This window comes from Populus trichocarpa, chromosome 6, assembly GCF_000002775.5.
Source record: "Populus trichocarpa isolate Nisqually-1 chromosome 6, P.trichocarpa_v4.1, whole genome shotgun sequence".
NCBI classification, from domain to species: domain Eukaryota; kingdom Viridiplantae; phylum Streptophyta; class Magnoliopsida; order Malpighiales; family Salicaceae; genus Populus; species Populus trichocarpa.
In genome coordinates this window covers 21,088,395-21,108,616 of record NC_037290.2, presented here as the reverse complement: position 1 = coordinate 21,108,616, position 20,222 = coordinate 21,088,395, and the positions used below count along the sequence as shown (strand labels likewise).

Here is a 20,222-nt window from a genome sequence, read left to right as displayed (position 1 = left end):
AACAAATGATTTCGAGTGGCGGACCTTGTTAATGTCATCAAAGGAAGCCAGGACCCTTGCTTTTGAAGGAAGGAAAGCAGGGGAAGGAGAGATCAGTACTTGATGGCACTGAAAACCCTAAATAAATTTTTATGTTCAAATTTATTTATATATCTTGTGCATGCAAGGGAATCTTATAATCAGAGAGAAATGGAATGAAGCACGCCCTTATCTTTTATGTCTGCTGCACGTTTATGCTAATGTACCTAACATAGAACCAAATTTTGTGGTCGGAATTTGTAATTTTGTAGCAGAATGGACAAACTTTGTTCCAATTTTTTCGTTCTCAATAATTTCCATATTGTATGTGTTGGGTTTCGAATATCATATACATAGAGAAAATTATAAAACAAAATTATTCAGGAGTTCTTAGAATTCTGTTAGACAAATCTAGAGTTGTTTAGAGATTTATTATCCGGAGATCTAATCTTTTTTGGCTTTGAATAATTTTTTAAAGGTTAGGTTATCACAAATCACTAGCCGTTTAATTGTCCAGCTTTAAACGGTGATCCACACGAATTACCCGTGAGAAATCTCCTAAATCTCTATTTAGGAGAGATAGATTGCTATGCCTAAATTGCAAGCTCTAATTCTGTGTTTTTGTAGTTTTTCTATCTAACATACAACAACTAAAAAATAAAAGGCATAATTTACTATTTATAGGGAAATCTAATCTTATAAATTGATAAAATATTAATTTGCCCTCTGAATTAATATCTATAATTTAAAAATTAACTCAATCAAGTCATTACTTGATTTTTTCAGGTTTAGAAATATAATTCCTGTTTAATAATATTCTAGTATTTAATTTCTAAAATATATTTTTAATCAAGTCATACTTAATTAAATCGTTTCAGTTTAATTTCTGACTAATGATTCTTAATATGTGTGACCCATTAGATTTATAATATGTTGACCCAGATATAAATTATAATTATAATTAAATAGAATTAAATAAATTAAACAATTTAATTTATTATCAATTAAATAATTGATTAATTTATATTTGAAGATCAAGTGTAATATTTAGTAACGTGTCATGATCTTCTAAATATTAGAAAAGTCATTAGTGGTTTGACTAACCTTTCAGCGATCTGTTTTTCAGTGTAATTAATATCTTTTCATCAACAATGTTCTGATTTAACATTAAAGTATGAAGTATGTTTGCCATGTTAAATCATGTTTGTTCTCTATATAATAGTCATTGATCATTTGAATAAAATTTGAAAGCATTACATTCTCTATATAAGATGACTTAGTGATCTCAAGTTTAAGAATCACTTATACAACTGTCACGTGAACCTTTCCATTGACGTAAGTGATCTTTCTATATGAAATTTTTATGTGGGTCAGTTCAATTTACATCTCTTATAATAATCACCTACATATTAGTTCTAGGTATCCCTTATATTCAATTTATGAGAACAATTGCTTCATTTTATAAAAAAAATAACATAATATACCAGTTTTTACAGCTCTAAAGAAAATAACAATGCTTTAATGCAATAAAAATACCTACATATTAGTTCTAGGTATCCCTTATATTCAATTTATGAGAACAGTTGCTTCATTTTATAAAAAAAATAATATAATATACCAGTTTTTACAGCTCTAAAGAAAATAACAATGCTTTAATGCAATAAAAATATCATAATTATAACAATTTTATAATTTTCTTTGCAAAACATTTTTGTTCCATGAACTTTATCTTTCCTCTAAATTTATTAATATATTATTATATGAATATTAAAGATAATTAAACTTTTATTAATAACAAATATATATTTATACGAATATAATAAAAATACATATATTTAATTACTCTACTACCAAACATAATAAACTAATAACATGATAGAGGCTACAAACAAGATCATTGCCATTACTAGAACTAGCAGACAAAAAAATGTGACAAGAACGTGCTCCTTGGTTTGTGTGTGTGGATTTCTATCAAACTAGTTTATGGATTTGAACTCGTTGTTTCTTTAATTAATTTTATTATTTGATTATTCTTTTAGGATATTCAACAATTAATCTTTCATTTTCTTTATGGGAAGACATTTTCTTTTGCGTTCTTAAGCAAAGGTAATTTTTAGTACAAATATTACTACTCTCCGAATGCGCTATTATCCTCACAATACTAGCTTAGCTGAGGTTATTATGAATTTTTTGATGATTTTATTGCATTAAAAACAGCCTGAAATCATTTTTTTTTTAATGTTATTCAAGTATTGCTTCTAGAAAATTGACAATTGAAATCAAATTAGGACCACCAGTGATCATGTCTATAAATAACCTTTTGTCTTTTTTTTTTTTTAAATAACCTTTTGTCGATATTCCATTCAACGTGCTTAAAGTTGAATTAAACTGGCCAAGGAGGCCAAGAGTACGAGTACGTACTACGTACAACTTGATGGGATTGGCTAAACTCCTGGCTTCTGTCAATGTCTCCTCAATTGATCTGGCTGCCAAACTCAATTGGCTGATCAGAAAATCCAAATCTTCATGCAACAACATCCACTTCCTCTTGAATAGTGGGAAACAACTCGAACGTTGATGTCAAATTCACGATATAACAAAAATTCAATACGTTATAGATAACTGATTAATTTTTTAATTTAAATAATTTGATTTTTTGTTTTAACTAAGATATATGGTAACTTAATACAAAAATTTTGATAAATATAGAAAATTTCAAATGTTTAAAACAATAACTTTATAGAGAAAAAATATAATGATATTTTATAGAGATAGATTCTAAAAATATACTTGTTATGATGAAAAAATTATATATGAACCTGAAATTTAAAGAATTTATAGTGTATTTATAGTTCATGAGTTTTGTTTTTTTATGAAGATAATAGACTAAAATATAATTTCATCATTATGATATTTTGAGTTATATTCTATTCAAAATAATACGTATTAGATCAATATAAAATACTGATATACTCGCGTGAGGTCCTAGAAAAATTTCTAAAGATGAGTTTGGTTTAGGTAAGTTGACTGAGACTATTAAAGATAAAAAAAAAAATAGATTCAAGCATATTGTCTGACACAAGCCTACAGAGTTGGAATCTTCTCATAAGACGAGTCATGAAGTAAGGCTCCTCTTCTAGAGCGAGTTCAAGGAGTTGTTTACGTTGAAAGAGATTGTTTGGAGGGGTTTTTGAATTCATTAAATTTGGGTCGATTACAAATCCCATTAGTCTTCATGCTTTTTGTACGCTCGATTGTCTTTGTTGTTCAGAAGTAAGCCTCTGGATATCTATTGAGAACTCGCAGTGCTCTTGGCCCTAAAATACAAGGGAGAAAGGAAGAAATGTCCATCTTAAGTTTGAGCCCTGCTCCTGCCACCTTAAGAATAAAAACATATCCCAGCTTTGTGCTTTTCTCGTTTTTGCTAGAGCGATTTTTTTCCCGTGTCAAATTTATTTCAACGGCGAGTAGGTGACTTCTTTTTTTACTCGAAAAATTAAATAAATTAAAGTACTCCCAATGGAGCCGACAATACTTGCATAGCTGACGAAAAAGAACACCACTTCCTTAATATTCTTCTGTCATTTCATTTTGATTACAACTCGTCACAATAGAATTAATGCACTAGCTAGTAATACGAATTTTTTTTGGTTAATAATATTAATTTCCGTCACACTAGATTACATGCACTACACCATTAAATAGTTTTACCAATAGATTTATTCCGTTGGTGTAAGGCACGCAATTCATCGGTAAAATTTTTCCCGATGACCTCACCGACGAAATCTGTCCGTCGGAATATTGATCGTCGGTAATTCCTCGTTCCGTCGCTAATTCTATCGGAAATAAAAAAGCCAAACACCGACGGTCTTACATACGGTGAGCGCGCCAAAAAAAAATAATTTCCGCGAGAACTTTACCGACGAAATAATTCTGTCTGTATTTTCAACGACAGAAGTAGAGATGAAATTATATCCGTCGGTAAAAATTACTGATGAAAAAATTTTGTCATTAATTCCGTTAGTTTTCGCTGATTTTCTGGTAATGATGCATGTTAGTGAAAATTTTTTACAGCTCCACATGCTGGCTAAGCTTTGGAGCCTGAGGATTCTCACATTTCATAGAATCTTCAGATTTCCCATGTATTGTAATAATGGTCAGTGTCACCTTCTATAATAGGTATTATGCTTCCTGGGTGAAGAAATTGCGATTTCTCTAGTGACACAGTAGGTTCCACATTCATGAAGTGTGCTAGCTTAGAGAGCTGGTGTACTGATTCAGATATTTTTTCCACGCATTTAACAATCTCAATTAGTATTGAAGCAATTGTTGTAGGTGGTAATATTGCTAAAAGGTCTTGATCATGCTCCAATGAACCATACCAGATACCAGAAAATCAGAGAAAACCAACGGAATTACTGATAGAATTATTTGTCAGTAATTTTTACCGACAGATATAATTCCGTCTCTAATTTTTTTCTGTAAAAAATCAGCGAAAACCAATGAAATTTTGAATTTAATTTAATTTACCGATGGAAATACAGACGAAATAATTCTGTCGGTAAAGTTTTAGCGCGAATTTTTTTTGGCGCGCTTTGTCCGTCTGTAAGACCGTCGGTGTTTTTTTTTTTCCGACGGAAGTAGCAATAGAAATGGGAATTACTAACGATTAATATTCTAACAGACAGATTCTGTCGGTGATGCAGTCGGTAAAATATTTTCTAATAAATTATATGTTTTATATTGACAAAATTAATCCATCAATAAAACTGTTTAATGGTGCAGTGAAAATAGTTTTAAGAGCAATTTTGAGGTCCTTGAGGGCAGTTTTGGAGTTCTCTATGCGCATTGACATTTGCCGAGGATGGAACAGTCATGGTTATGATAACTGAGGCCAATGGTTTCAGTGCCTTGCCGCATTCTGTACTCATCTTTGTACACTGTTCTTGGATTTTGCATCTGAATTCTTGTGGTGCCTGAAAAGAGCAACATCATATATTTTAGCCTTTTACCTTAAACATTCGCCATACAAAAATATCATTTTCTTAAATTAATTGTCTTCATTGAAAGTGATGAAGTCTAAGAAAAAGTTCACAAAAAAATAGGTTTTTTATGGCTAAAAAGTAGATAAAAAATTTAAAAAGATAAAAATAAAATGATGTTTTATAGAAAAACAATATGTGTGAAGAGACCTTTTTATTCTTTAATGGAGAGGTGACCTGAGTGTTGTTGAAATGAACCATCCTTTTTATTTTTTGTTAAACCTGAGAATATGTAGTTTATTTTGAAAAATACCTGAAGCAGCTCACCATGAAATGTAATATTTTTCACTGTGATAGTTCTAGCTGAAGTCGCAGCTGAAGTCATATATTGTATAATACTATTTATTAAAATATTAAAATAGATGAGCCTGAAATAATACTATTTATTAAAATATTAAATAGATGAGCCTTGATATAGTACTATTTATGGAAGAGGCTGGAATAGTACTATTTATTGAAATAATAAATAGATGAGCCTTGGTATAATACTATCCATGAATGAGGTTGAAATATTAATATATATGGATGAGTTTCTCGGATGAGTTTGAAAGAGTAATTCATGGGAGAATCTTAAAATAATACTATCCAATTTAGCATTTTATCCTTGGTCTTTTAATTCTTTTAATTTCAATAATTTCTTTTCAATTACATCCCTTATAATGCATCTCAAATAAATTTTGAAATTTTGTCATGTCCAATTTGTTTTTTGTTATTATTAGTTAAAATTTTTTACAAGCTTGATTAATTTGAAAATGACTTTGAATATTTGTTTTCTTTAAAAACATTTTTTAATATTTCTAAAAATTATTGCGGGGGGTTAAAAATGAGTTATGATAAATAGAAATCTTAACTAGTTTTCAAAGTTGTACTTGAAGAACTTATTATGTAATAAGAGAGATAACTATCACCTTATACTTCATATCTAAAGTAAATTGTATTGTTTTTAATGATAAAGGTACCTATTGTGTTTTTTCTAATCTTTTTTTATCTAAATTAATACCAATCCTAAAATAGTAATTTTGGACTTAAACCGGATAGTATGATCCAATCATCACGTTTAGAATACAGGCGTTGAACCCAAAAAGATGATGAATGATAAATTAGGTTTGAGCCTGATTTTTATATTATGCCTAAAATAAGCTTGAAAGCCTTCACTTACATTCAATAAGTCTTTGGTGAGGTCAAATTGACCCAACATAATTCTACTCACAACTGTGGGATAAAACATATTACAAGACTTAAATATTCATTAAAAATGACCAAGTTATATTTACAAGAAAGTAATCGTTTTCTTTTTATATATAGAAATATTGAAGTCTCAACTTCACAATGATATAACATTTGTTTTAAGGATTTTACAATACTCGGGTTAATTATTTGATAAAAACAAAAAAAATATTTTTATTGTTGTTTTTCAAAGACAACAAACTCTTGACTTCTAGACCTTTTAAATATTATACCATCCTCGAGTTGATTCTTTGATAGAAACAAAACAAAACTTTTTATTTACATTTTTTAAAACAATAAAGTCTCGACTTCTCTAGTATAGACCTTTTAAAGATAATACTATCCTCAATTATTTGATCAAAATAAAATAAAAATTTTATTTATATTTTTAAAAATGAGAAAGTCTCAACTTTTCAAGGACATAACCTTTTAAATATTATACCATCCTTGAGTCAATTCTTTGACCAAAACAAAATAAAAATTTTATTTATATATTTGAAAATAGCAATGTGTTAACTTCTCAATGGGATAACTTTTTAAACATTATAACATCATCGAGTCAATTATTTGATTTAGAAACATAACACAAGAGGGAATCAGAATCCTAAACAATCACAATGTCACAACACGAATCTCACAATAACCAATGAACACATACACTCATGAAAATTGATAGCATATTACAAACTCAAAATAGATAAATCAATGTATTAGGGTTTGAAATTGACCTCTAGAAGTGATTGGGGTTGGTTGGAGGCTACTAGAACTGGTCTGATAGTGTCAAAAACTACTGAAATGGAAGTGGCAGTGGAAGTATATGGGTTGCACACGCAAACAAATAATGTGGACTACAGAGCATTGTTAAACATGTCGTCGAGACATGGAGGAGCGTGAGTCAGTGGATCATGAATTCCTCCTCTTCTTGTTTCTTTCCTTTCTCGATCTACTCTTTTTTTTTATGATACCATGAAGATTGTGGTTGCTGCCATGAGTTGGGAAAGATGGTGTTGATCAGTGATTTAATCTAAATGAAGATGGTGGCTGTTGCCACGAGTCGGGGAAGAATTCACAAGCTTAAAGGAGAGAAGAAAAGGATGGTTTTGGTTTGTAGAGGATATGAATGATAATGGAGGCCAAGTTTATATGGTGGTAATGTCTTGAGAGATGTAAGAAAGAAGGCTAAGTTTGAGTTATTGTTGTTGTTATTATAATCTAGTTATGAAAGAGAATAAGGAGAATAATGGTGATGATTTTTTTTTGTAGAGAGGGCTTCCTTTTATTCTTTTTTTTTATCTTTTTAATCTTTCTATCCTTTTTGTCCTATAATGATCATTTTTTTAATTCTCTTTATTCTCTTAGAATATTTCCTCTATTTCTCTTAATGTTTTTGTGATTTCTCTCTTGAATTCTTTTCTTAGTCTTTTTGCATGTTTTATCTTTGGTTTTTTGTTTTTACTCTAATCACTCTTTTTTTTATTTAATTGATTGTCTGGTCTATGTATAGGTTATTCTCTTTTTATCTTTTCATATATTATGAAATTTTATCTCTTTATCTCTTTTCTCCTATCCTTCGTATCTCTATCACAAAATTGTTTTGGAGAGAGTCTTAAACCCTTGCTATTTATTTTGGTCCCTATTTATTTTTTTGATTGTCGTTTCGCTCCCTAATTTTTATTTTTTAAAAAAAATAAGGGGTCAAAAATAAATTATAATAGTGATCACATGAAATATTCATCTAGAGAAAACAAGTCCATCTTCTTGATTTATCAAAAAAATGAATCATCTTTGATTAAAAAAAAGGTTAATCAACAAGAAATTAAGGTGCTATTATTATCGCAGAAGTGCCAAAGCAGTAGGCTGTCATTTAACCAAAAAGCATAAAATCACATATTGATTTTTGCATTTAATTCTTCTCTCTTCTTAATTTTATTCATAAGTTTTTAATTTATCTATAGACTGTGTCTAAATCTTAATAGTATGGTTTAGACATAAACAATATTAAGAGTTTGGTTGATAGTCTAAGCAAGAATAAATATATTATTCCTTGTTGGTGCTTCTAACTTTCTTAAAAAAAAGCCATTAGTTCCATATGCAGTTTCCAATTAGTCAATGTTTTTTTCTTTTCTCTTTTCTTTTCATCATTTCCCGACATAAAATCCTTAGCTTTGCTACCACCATGATGCCTATAACCTTTTTCTAGAAAGAAATTACTATTTATTGTACTAAACAAAGTACAAATAAATCACTAAATTCATATTATATCCAGAGAAATTACAACTTGTTGTTTGGAAAAATATTGACAATATAACAATATATGATAATCTTAGGCAACAACTAGTCATTTCAATAATTTAAACGACAAAGAAATACGTATGAAATTCCCAAATGTAGGCTGCCTATATAGTAACGAATTGTATCTCACGCACATTGATGAGTTTGAGTTACAGTAAATCAATGGGGACTGGGCTGCACTACCAAACCTTGTTGATAGTACCAATCTCCTCCATCCAGGTAGAAACAACCACTAGATATATCTTTGTTCAAAAAGAGAAAACACCCAATAAGAGAAGAAAACATGTAGTCTATACATGATCATATAGATCTAAATACACGATCTTGATTTATTGATACAAAATAAAAACCAAATAATTTAAAACAATGAATAAGAAAAAAAGAGAAAGAAGTTGTCGCCAAGAAAACTACCATTGCCAACTAAACTCTAGAAATTAAAAGAATAGGTTTTAAGGTTCTTTTTAAAAGCATCATGTCTATAACCTATTTGTTAAATTTGTATATAATTGATTTTATATAGAATGTGTCTCTCTTGGCCAGTTCTAAAATAGAATTTTTTTTTAGAATTAAGTTGTAAAAATAATATTAGTTAGAGGAGGAGAATACAAATATAGAGAAAGCAAAATTATGGAAAGATATATATATATATATACCTGATATAAAATGCTTTATTATTAGAAATAAGATTAAAACTATTTTGTTCTTAGAATTAAGATTTTAAACTACCTTATTTTAAGAAAAACTCAAAAAATTAATATAAAATTGTATATTTTTGAGATCTCAAGACTAAGTTTTAGGTTGAGTGGAGTAAACCTCGTAAACATTGCCCATAAAGGGTCCAACGTGTGCCATTATGATGCAAGTATACCACTAATTACAAGCTCTCCAACTTCTCCATGATCAGTATGTGATGGAATATCCCTAAAGGCAAAAACTGTGCACCTGCTAGCTGCTGCTATCCAAGGATTTACTTCGTAAAAAAAACAAATAGAAAAAAAAACAGTTTTATGAAGACTTTTCCAAATTAACATGCATCTTGGGTCTATTGCATATATATTAATAATGTGGGTATATGCAAGTTGTAATTAGCTAGTGAATATGAAATTATTTTTAAAATTCTATATTATATCGGATTTTTTTTATTCTTTTTATCGCACCAATTAAGAAAAGAAAACACTATCAAAATACATTGCGTCCCAGCAAACTGGCGGCATGAGGGCCTTTTCACCATAAAATGCAGCATCACCTTTTGGCTGCACAATGACGCAACATCACCCGATGGCTGGTCGCAGATGCAATGGAATGAGATGGTTTTTACTTCACATTTATAGCTGAAGAGAAGGAGCAATACTTTTTTAATAACCCTCTGCCATTTCTAGCTCTCTTAGTAGAACTTGTTGCAAAGGAATCCATGAAGTCATGGAAAATTGTTTCTAACAATATTATCAACCCTTCCCTCTAAAATAGCCCAACGCTAGAATCTAGCTACACGATTGTCAGTAACAAATATTTACAATTCTACACGTTGGCCAACCTTTGGTGCCTTAGGATTCTCATTTTCTTGAGAATCTGTTGACGTTTCATGTATTGTAATAACGACATGGTCACTGTCACCTTCTAAAACAGGATTTATGGCTCCTCGGTGAAGTAATTGGGGTTTCTCTGGTGACACAGTAGGTTCCACGCTCTTAAAGTGTGCTAGATTAGAGAGCTCGTGTACTGATTCGGATATTTTCTCCACACATATAACAATCTCTACCAGTATCGATGCCACTGTTGCATCTGGCAAAATAGCTAAAAGTTCTTGATCATGCTCTAGCGAGACAGCTTTGAGAGAAATTTTGAGGTCCTTGACCGCAGTTTTGGAGTTCTCCACGTGGACATTTGCAGAGGATGGAAAAGTCATGGTTTTGATAGCCGAGGCCAGTGATTTCAGTGCCTTGCCGCATTCTGCACTTATCTGTGTACATGATTCTTGGATTTTGCATCGGAATTCTAGGGGTGCCTGGAAAGAGTAGCATAATATATATGTTTAGTGTTTTACAGCATTAGTCATTCATTTGATAAGCTATAGAAAGAAGAAAAGAATCCATTTATCTTTTTGTTTTTCATTTGTTTCTTTATAGAACCTGCCTATGTGACGCTCTTAGTGGAAGTATCTTTAAAAAGCGGCCTTGTAGGGTGATTTCATCAAAACACTATGGATGGTGTGCGTACTTATGAATTGTAGTAATAAATAGAGGAAGTAATTATTTATCATAAGTATGGCCCCCTTTTGTCTAATGGAATTAAACCAGGGATCTTGGCTATTAATTTTCTTTTATTCCTGTAAACGTCAGAGAAATTTTGTGATAGATTATTACTTGGTTATCAGAGTTAATGTAGCCATTAAGAGTTTCAATCTGGTAAGCACATTGACGCGAGAGCGCTCCAATCTTCAAGTATTGTTTCCATGGATGCCGGAAACCAAAGCGGCCGTGTCCAGGTTCCCATGTTGCAAGATTTGCCTGCAGTAATGTTTAGGAGCACTCATTGATTAGTACTTTAGCACTAGCCAGCAGAAATCGTACTGCAAGCTGGCATACATATTGGTAAAGAGAGCGCCCAACCAAGGTCAACAAAAGTGCATAAGTTAGTGGCATTCATGCAAGACAAAAGGGCAAGTTAGTGGAAGCTGTCCTTACCATGGTTTCTTCTGTGGGTTTTGAATTGAGGACTTTTTTATATCCTTGGAGAAATGATCTGTCGCTATCGGAACCTTCACCGGACTGAAAATATTCACCTCCAAAACCTGTGAGTTTATTTGTTTATTTTTTAAGGGTGACCTTTCCAGTTAAAATAAAATCTAGATGAAACAAAACGAATTAAGTTAATGGTTTTCAAGTCACCACACTAACCTTCTAGGTAGCTTGCAAGATTTTCTATATTGGAAGCAACCGAGTTATGAAGATTTTCACCTGCCCAAACAGGACAAATACAGATGGACACAACTATGCATATTGCCCCTCCCACTAGTATTGTTGATAGTCTTTGACTTGCCAACACCAAGAGTTCTTCAACTCGATACCCAGAAACAGATACCAAACTGAATGTTAATATAAATATCAAGACTCCATAGTCATATCTAGCTTTGATTCGCGGGAAAAATCGTGTGAATGTAGATGCTGCAGCTGCATACAGTACCCGGAGTGACTTGGATTAATACAGATTGTCTTACCAGAAGTGCTTTTGTCTGTACATGTATAAGCAACATACCTAATAAGAAGACAAGAATTCCAAGGACAATGGGCTGCCCTTTCTCTCCAGAGAGACTGGCCAGGTGTTGAGCTCCAAGCCCTAGAGCTCCAGCTAGTAATGTTGCGAAACCTCTATTCAAACTCTTGCTCAATGTTCCACCTAAACAACAATAAGATGAAATACATTATTCGACAACTTGTGGAATCGTTTTGAGCTAATATAAAGCAATATTCAAGTCCTATCAATCGACTTACCTACGGTGAATTCAAAAATTACCACCACTGTTAGCACAGCCCAGATTCCTGCTTCCCCAAAGCTCTTATAGAGAGGCTTCAAGTAATATATCGAGGACACCAGTGTGAGAGCTAGTCCCACTTTTAGGGAATGGATGATTCTTCTTGGGTCATCTTGTCCAAGTTTTCTTACGCTCTTTGCAAATCCTATAACCTCGGCCTCGGCCTTGCCAGGCAAGGCCTTGAGCAAGCCCCGTGCACGAGTCAAAGGCCTGGCCTTCTCTTGAGTTGCTGATTGATCAATCTCCATGCCTTGAAGATATATGTTGTGGGGGTGCCAAGTATATGCACGAGAGAGAAACGGTTATTACCAAGGGACTAAAGGCTTGAACCTTCTGAAGTTGATTACCTGCTTCGAAGCTATATATTAGTTGCTTGAGAATAAATTGCTTCAGATTGTCAATTGATGGCCTGTATTCATAGGAAGATAAAGTAGGCTCAAGAATATTAAATTGATGCATGTGTTGGTGTCTATTGTAGGATGAGAGGACAAATTTTTTGTTTATCAAAAAGCTTTTTTTCTCTCCAAAATGTAGCTGACGAGGCATGGTTTGAATAAAAATTATTATAAAACTTGGATAAGAGGTACCTTTTAGAGATAGAATCAGCCCATTAATTAATTATGACTCTTTTGAGTTTCCGCCAACTCTTTGCAGAACAAAAATAGCAAGGGAAGTTTTAGCCCACTAATGATCTAGGAGCTGCAGTCCGCAGTAATTTCCACGATATAGCTGTAAAACTAGTTTTGGTGCTCTCCTTCTCATCCACAAATCCCCACCATGGAGCCACTTCTCAAAACCATATACGCTGATCAACAGCCATGAATTCTCGCAGTAAAGTTTATGGTGTGCTCTGTATTCCAATACCTCAAGGTTTTGCAATTTCTTCTGGGAACTTCCATGCCTGAAGTTTATTGAATAAACTAAGCATTTTAATTAGTTGGTTCATTTTTCAGACGCCATTCTCTTTTGTTGGAAGACCATTTCGAACTCTCAAAAGATGCAAATTGATTGAAGAGACTACAATTATACAAATAAATTTTTTTATATAGAGTTTTCATAGAAACTACGTGCGGTATTAGTTTTTTCTTATTAAAACAATAATTATTTATAATTTATGAAACTTATATTTTATCACTTGAAGATTGACATATCAATTTCTATGAGAATTCGCGTACAGGTAATTTATTTGTAAATTATTTTCCTAACTTAAATTAGGGAAAAGGAGGATGCGTTTAAGGGTAAACACGTATGATTAAATTATTTTCTTAGCTCTTGTAACTTCAGAAATGTTCGACTTTGGCCCCTGTAGATTAAATTTTCTCAATATCAATTCTATGATTTTCAGAAACTCCCATCCTGACCCTTTACGATCAAATAGCTAATGTTTATTTTGTTTCAAATTTTCTTTCATTGCTCTTATTTTTCTCTATACAATGTGACAGTAATCTACAAGAACTCTTTCAGATTCCAAAAGTACTTGCAAAAATGGGGAAAATGGCCATAATGCTAGTTGTTAGTTTTTTTACAGGCAATACCACACCGTAACCTTTTAAACTATAAGACCCGTAGTGTAATGCTGCGTATTCCACAGGATTTGGATGTAGCTCAACACTACATAATCGAAGCAACACAAAGTTCTAAGAGAACGTCATCCTGCCCTATTAAAGCTGCTACACAGCACAAGCTTAGAAATTGCCATCACTATGTTCTTAATGGAAGGAAAAGAAAAGTAGATTTTACCTTAAAAAACTAAGGCTGTTAAACTTGCTTCAACCATTATCTAACTAGTGGGACTCAGTGCTTCAAAAGATGGAGATATCCCTCAATTATTTTCATGGGCTCGGTGATTAATTATCCACGACTTGTAATTAAAGTTACATATTAGTACTAATTAGGATAATTTATGAATTAGTGTTGAGGCACTGGAAAGAGTGTGAATATCACTAGGAGTTCATGAACTATTATATTATTAAATACACTAAAAGAGGGCGTAGGGAGTCGAACAAAACTTAGTGTGTACCACCCCTGTATTTAATACCTAACAAAAAAAAAGGGTAAGAACTCGGCACCACTATCCGCTGCTAAATGCTTCGAGAGTTAATAATAATAGCATCTCATTTAAATCATGGTGACGGCATGATGACAATGAAACGCAGGAAAAAGTAAAAAAGAAATGATGAATCTTAGGCAGCACAATATAAAATTGTTGCTTACAATAGACCCATGTTATCTTCTACACTTTTAAATTAATTTGTCTAATTAATTTGTCAAGTCCGAACTTTGATCCGATAGGTTGACTGGAATTTAATCTTGGTTGGATTTTTAGTTCAACCATACCCTAGAATATAGTTATAAATGAACTTATAAGCATATTGACTTAATGAAACCTCATAACCAAGTATCCTATATTTTTTAAATCAGGTGAAATAACTACTTTAAATTTGTATATTGAGCACAAAGAAATCTTCAAAATGGTTCATATTTATAATAAAAAAAAAAGTACTGGATTCTTCAGGGATTATAATAGCAGAATTATATTTCTGGCCTTTAAAAAAAACTCAATGAAATGGCCTAGAAGGTTATATTTGTGTTTTCACATAGATCATTTGTTATTCTATAATTGTTGAGGGGTATCTTTGACTTTTTCTAAATTTTTTGTACAATGAATTTACTTCAATACCCTTAAAAACAAAATATCACTTAACTATTGCTAAGGGCATTCTTGTTTTTTCACTTTTTCAAGCATAATTTAATAACTCTATCGCCTTTAAAATCAAAATTCTCAAAGCATCTTTGTAGGGGATAATTCATCATTTCATAATGGTTTTTTCACAATAATCTTTTGGTCTTGAGGGTAATGTTGTCTTTTGATACAGTTAACACGTGCATGGCATGCGTCAGCGTGTCAGCCACTCCATCATATTTGGGCGGCGCATGTAGATAACTTTAGTGGTAGAAAAAAAAATTCTACCATGTCATTTGATTCGTTTTAGCGTTCTCTATCTATCTAGGCAACACGTGTATAGTGATTCTGTCTGGTTTGATGCCACATTGATTTTCTTTTTTCCCCTTAAATTCTCGATCTTCTACGTCGATTTACGCGCTACCTATGGAAAAAATCACAACAACCCTTCAATTTCTTTTTTGTTTAGATTTAGCCCCTTTTCTTTGAGTTGCAATTGTTTTATTTGAAAAATTCACTTTAAATTGGAGTATTTTCTCAATTTTATCCTTCTTCAGTTTTTCATCTTTCAAATTCGATCCCCAACTCTTTTGATTTAATTTTTGTTTTGAGATGGCTTATAAATTTTATTTATTTATTGCGATTTCATCCTCATTATTTTTTTCATGTTTGGTCTTCGTTCCTTTTATTACTATATTTTTTTTCTTCCAATTCTATCATTTAAAATTAAATTGGTTGAAAATTGAGCTTTTTGCTTGAGCCCAATCTAAGATTTCACGAGTTATGATTTTGAAAAATTAACCCTGGTTTAGAGGATTTGTCCGGGTTTGCTTGATTTTTCATGTTATTAATTTGAGGTTGTTTATATATGTGTGTGTTATTAGATTAACTAAACTTATTAAACGCAATCTACTCAATGACTCGAGTTTTGAATTTCTCGTACTTATTTTGAAATTTTGGTGTTTCCTTAACTTTTTTTCTTTTTTAGGTTAAATTGTTTCATCCCAAGACATTGTGCCAATCACTAATATAAGTTTATTCAAGTCGGTTTATTTTTACCACATTTTTTGAATTAATTGTTTTTTTGCACTTTTACCTTCAATATTTGGTTATAATTTGACTTCTTATTATGTTTTGCTATTAGTTCCATGCTTTTATCACTATCTAATACTCATATTGCGGGTTTTGCATGGTAATTATAGTTGGTTCGAATCAATTCAATGTATTGCCATCTCAAAAAAAAATTTAAAAAAAAATATCATGTAATGTGTCACCATTTAAGTATTTTAAAAGTATTTCATGGATCAAAACCTTAATTTTCTAATATCTTTATATATTTTTAGACTGATAAAAATTTTTTTGACTCTAGGGGTGAAAAAAACTAATACGCTACTAAAACCCCAATGTTTTGAACATTTGTGAATAAATATACTCAGCCATCGATCGATCTGGTATATATATATTATCTTAATTTATATGCTTGATAACCTAGAAAAATGTTCGTCATGTCGATTAGCAGAGTCAGCAATCACTAGTGAGTAGGATCTGACGCGATCGTGTATTTATAACATATCAACTTTTACTTTCTTTTGATTTTCTACCCTTGAAACAAAAATTGCAAAACCAAAATTAGGATCTTTTATGGAATGGAAAAGGCATGGCAGACGCGCGCGCGCGTGTATGTTAGTTATACCACAGAATTTTTAGCAAAACAGAAATTAGATGGCGTTGTTTCTCTTTTTTTACTCCATGAAAAAAGCTTCCAAATACACCAAGTTATGGCACAAGTGTGTCTCCAGCTAACTTATGAAGAGGGAAACAGCAAAGCAAGCCGATGTTTGAATCTACTCTAGAATTGTGCTTTGCCATACTCACACCCAGTCCTCATCTGCATTCTATTTCCTTCTCAAGCATTAATGAAGCCTAAACAATTTCGGGAGTCCCTGTACGGAATAAATCACATGTCCATGTAGAAGGAGGGGACATGCTTTTGTTCTTTTGGAGCTTCGTTGATTTTGATTGATGAAGCTTTACGAGCTCTCCATATATACTGCTAGACAGTAAGATACTAGCTAGTGTTTATTCTCCCACACACTTGACTTCTATAATGCAACACTCTTCCTTTGTGGTATAACATTCGGCCCTAGTGTTTCATTGATATATCATTGTTTCTTAAACTATTTAATTTTTGCTTAGTAATAAGAAGCTAAAAACTTTCTTTTTATCTAGAGATTTGTTCGATTTTAGACCATTATAGATTTATGTGCCGTGTTACGCATGGGCCATAACTTTTTTAACGGGTAATTTAAGTGTATTTTAAAAAAGTAAAAAAAAAATGATCTAGGGCATTAACCTAATTGAGAAGAAAAAAACTATTATAATTTAATGGGATGATAAAAAAATAACCAGTCTATAATTTAAACAAAATAATCATTGAACCAGCAAAAAAAAAACGGTTATTAAAACAAAAGTTGTAAAGAAAACAATCTTGAAAAAAATTTAAAAATAATAATATAATATATTAAGTGATTTTATTATTCACTAACCAATACCCTATGACAATGCTCAATGACAATGTATTTTTCATAGGTAGGATATGTGAACAATAAAATCATTAATTCATTACAAAATCATTTATAAAATAAGAAGGATTTGAGAAGAAATTGTGGCATCTATAAATGTAGTATAAAAAACTAGTCTTAGTGTTCGCACTTCGCTATGGGGCCGAACTATTTTTTGTATAAAAATTAATGTTCATGTTCTAAAATGAGGTAAAAAGATATAAAAAACTAGTTATGACAAACTTGTAACAACGCTAAATAGGGCTAAGCCAACTCAGGATATCATATCAAACTCATAACCTAGATCATATGATTGAAATAATCCAATAAAAAAAATCAAGAGAATTATAGGGCTCTTTTTTCTAATAAAAAAAATATGTGTTAACTTTTTAAACTTATGACCCGAGTCATTAGACCTGAAGCACTCGATATGGAAAAACTATGAAGTCCAATTTCTAATCAACTATATATTGAAGGATGAAATTGAAAAAATAAATTCAATTATACAAAAGAATTTAAAAATAAAAATTAAAAGAACGAGGATCAAAATTAAAAAGCAAAATAAATTTTAAATTTAATTGAAGGGTGAAATTAAAAATAAATCAATTTAGTAAAAGGATAAAAAATAAAAGAATGAGGCTCAAAATTAACATAAAAATAAAAATAAAATGTTTTAATTAAAGGGTGAAATTAAAAAGAATAATAACTTTTATAAAATGGCTAAGAAACAAAAATCAAAACAATGAGGACCAAATTGAAAAACATAAAACCATCAATTTGAATTGAAGGATGAAACTGAAAACCAATAAAACTTTTACAAATATACCAAGGCAAAAAATTAGAAATCCAAAGAATAAGAACCAAATTGAAGAATATAATATTTGTTAAATTGGGATTTAAGGATGAAATTGAAAAATAATAAAACTTCTACGAAAGGACCAAGAATAAAAATGAGAAATTAAAAGAATAGGGGCTAAAGTTGAAATACCAACAACCAAGGGGGTCAAGTTGTAATTTTCGGGGGAGGGGAGAGAGAAAAAGAAAAAAACAAAAGGTTCATAAGTGACAAACTAGACCACTAACGCAGATACGTGTCGCGCAAAAAGAAAGAAGAGACTGCGACGTTTCTAATGACATAATAAAAGTGTATTTTTGGACTTCAGGAGTCGTTGCATACGTCGTCTGAAGATCATGGACGCCTTCCACGTACCCCCGAGTGTACCACATGTCCACGCCCATTTTTATTTTTTTATTTAGATAAATACAAAAGTGACCCTAAGTTGACTTTTTAATTATAAAAAAAAAATTATTGTGAAAAAACCCAAAACACCCATTTTGGGTGAGGAGGTAAAATTGTTATTATACTGTTCAGTGAACAATATTTTTTAATGGGAGCTAAGGTGTTTTCCTAAAGGGTTTTAATCTTTTTTTTTTATTATTATTATACAGGAAGGGAAGGTATTAGATAGTGAGAAAACATTGTAGCATTTACTAGTATAGTATCACAAATTACATAAGAAGAAATTGTATTAAATACTACTAAGATGTTGAAATAGGGGTGGGCCATCATTACTACCTTTTAATATTAACAAGGCCTTCACCAAAAAATTCATTAGTAATGTTCGCAAGCAAGACGAAAGCAAAAGGTGGGACTTGTAGTGCTGCTATGGTTTCTTCTCACGACTTGAATTAAATATTTTTTTTTATTTAAATAAATGTCAAGCGCCAATCCTCTAAATACTATTTATGTACTTTTGTTTTGTTATTCCAATTTGATGATTTAACTGCGGTGATTTTTTAAATTCTAATTAACATAAAACGAAAGAAAGAAAATAAATCTCAGACCATAGTTGTCATAGTAACTCACTTAAGTTATTAAATTTTATGTTATTAAAAAATAAATCTCAGACATCAATTTAAGTACTAAATTTTCAACTCACTTTACTAAAAACAATAGTCATTGAATGCTAACAAAAATCTAAAGGTTGTAGATAAAATATTGTTCAAGCTCTCATATTTCATCATGGATTCATTGTTCAAAAAAAAAATTATTTTCATTTTAATCTTCAATTTTTTTTACGTGATTGTATTTTTTTGGGCTAAATTAAAGGATAATTGATTTTAAATTTGTTGACCAAGGACAAAATTAAAAGAAGAAGGATCAAAGTACAAAAGAAATAAAAAAATAGGTGACGGGTTTATAGTTCTCGTAAAAAAATAAATTTAAACCTCAAAATTTTCAAATTATACCTATTCAGTCCCTTAGTTTACTTGCAATTTAATTTTGGTACAAAAATTTATTTTTATTATTTTTAGTTTTTGATTTGGGAGAATAGAGAGAAAGAAAGATCGCTAGACTTTAGCGTTTGAGAGAGAGAGAGAGAGAGAGAGAGCTGGATTAAAAGAGAAATCGTTAGATTTCAACATTAGATTTATTTGGTCAATGTTAATGTCAACGAGTTCTATTTGGTGAAGAGAGTTTCACTGAAGCATTTTTTTTCACCTTAAAATTGCCTAAAACACCAAACTAAGCTATGAAAGATTTTTTTTTGTTTTGGGTTGATTTAGGGTTTTGTGTAGTTTTTTAAGTTGTTTAAGGTCCTTTATGGGTTATCAAGGTGTTTAAGATTTTTTTTTCTATGTATTTTGGGTAAAACAAAATTAGGTTCTAAGCCAAAACAATATGAATCCTGATTTTCCGGCCACTGTTTGGGAAAATTAGACAACGCGTTGTCTGACTTTTTTTTTCAAAATAAAATTAGGATGGATGACGTGTTATCCACTCCATCAGCTTAAAAAAAATAAAATAAAAGCCCATATGCGAGCCCTTTCTAGATGAGCCAGGTGTGCTGGCCTGGCTTGTCAAG

At 31.2% G+C, this 20,222-nt stretch overlaps 1 protein-coding gene across 1 annotated transcript; it reads right to left on the bottom strand.

Moving 5' to 3' along the window:
• Positions 1-9,973: 9,973 nt before the first annotated feature.
• Positions 9,974-12,529, bottom strand: LOC7497645 (aluminum-activated malate transporter 8). The gene is made up of 6 exons (XM_024603598.2): positions 12,071-12,529; positions 11,835-11,975; positions 11,477-11,749; positions 11,264-11,370; positions 10,943-11,086; positions 9,974-10,584 (listed from the first exon to the last, which is right to left on the bottom strand). The coding sequence occupies exons 1-6, from the start codon at positions 12,357-12,359 to the stop codon at positions 10,090-10,092; spliced, it is 1,449 nt and encodes a 482-aa protein (XP_024459366.1). The 5' UTR covers positions 12,360-12,529; the 3' UTR covers positions 9,974-10,089.
• Positions 12,530-20,222: the final 7,693 nt, after the last annotated feature.

Bases quoted from the DNA above. Each gene is read 5' to 3' on its own strand.
- LOC7497645 (XM_024603598.2), bottom strand. From the start codon at position 12,359: ATGGAGATTGATCAATCAGCAACTCAAGAGAAGGCCAGGCCTTTGACT. The intron at 11,976-12,070 runs GTAAGTCGATTG...ATTGTTGTTTAG, and splicing joins AATTTTTGAATTCACCGTAG to GTGGAACATTGAGCAAGAGT. The intron at 11,750-11,834 runs GTATGTTGCTTA...TACTGTATGCAG, and splicing joins AATTCTTGTCTTCTTATTAG to CTGCAGCATCTACATTCACA.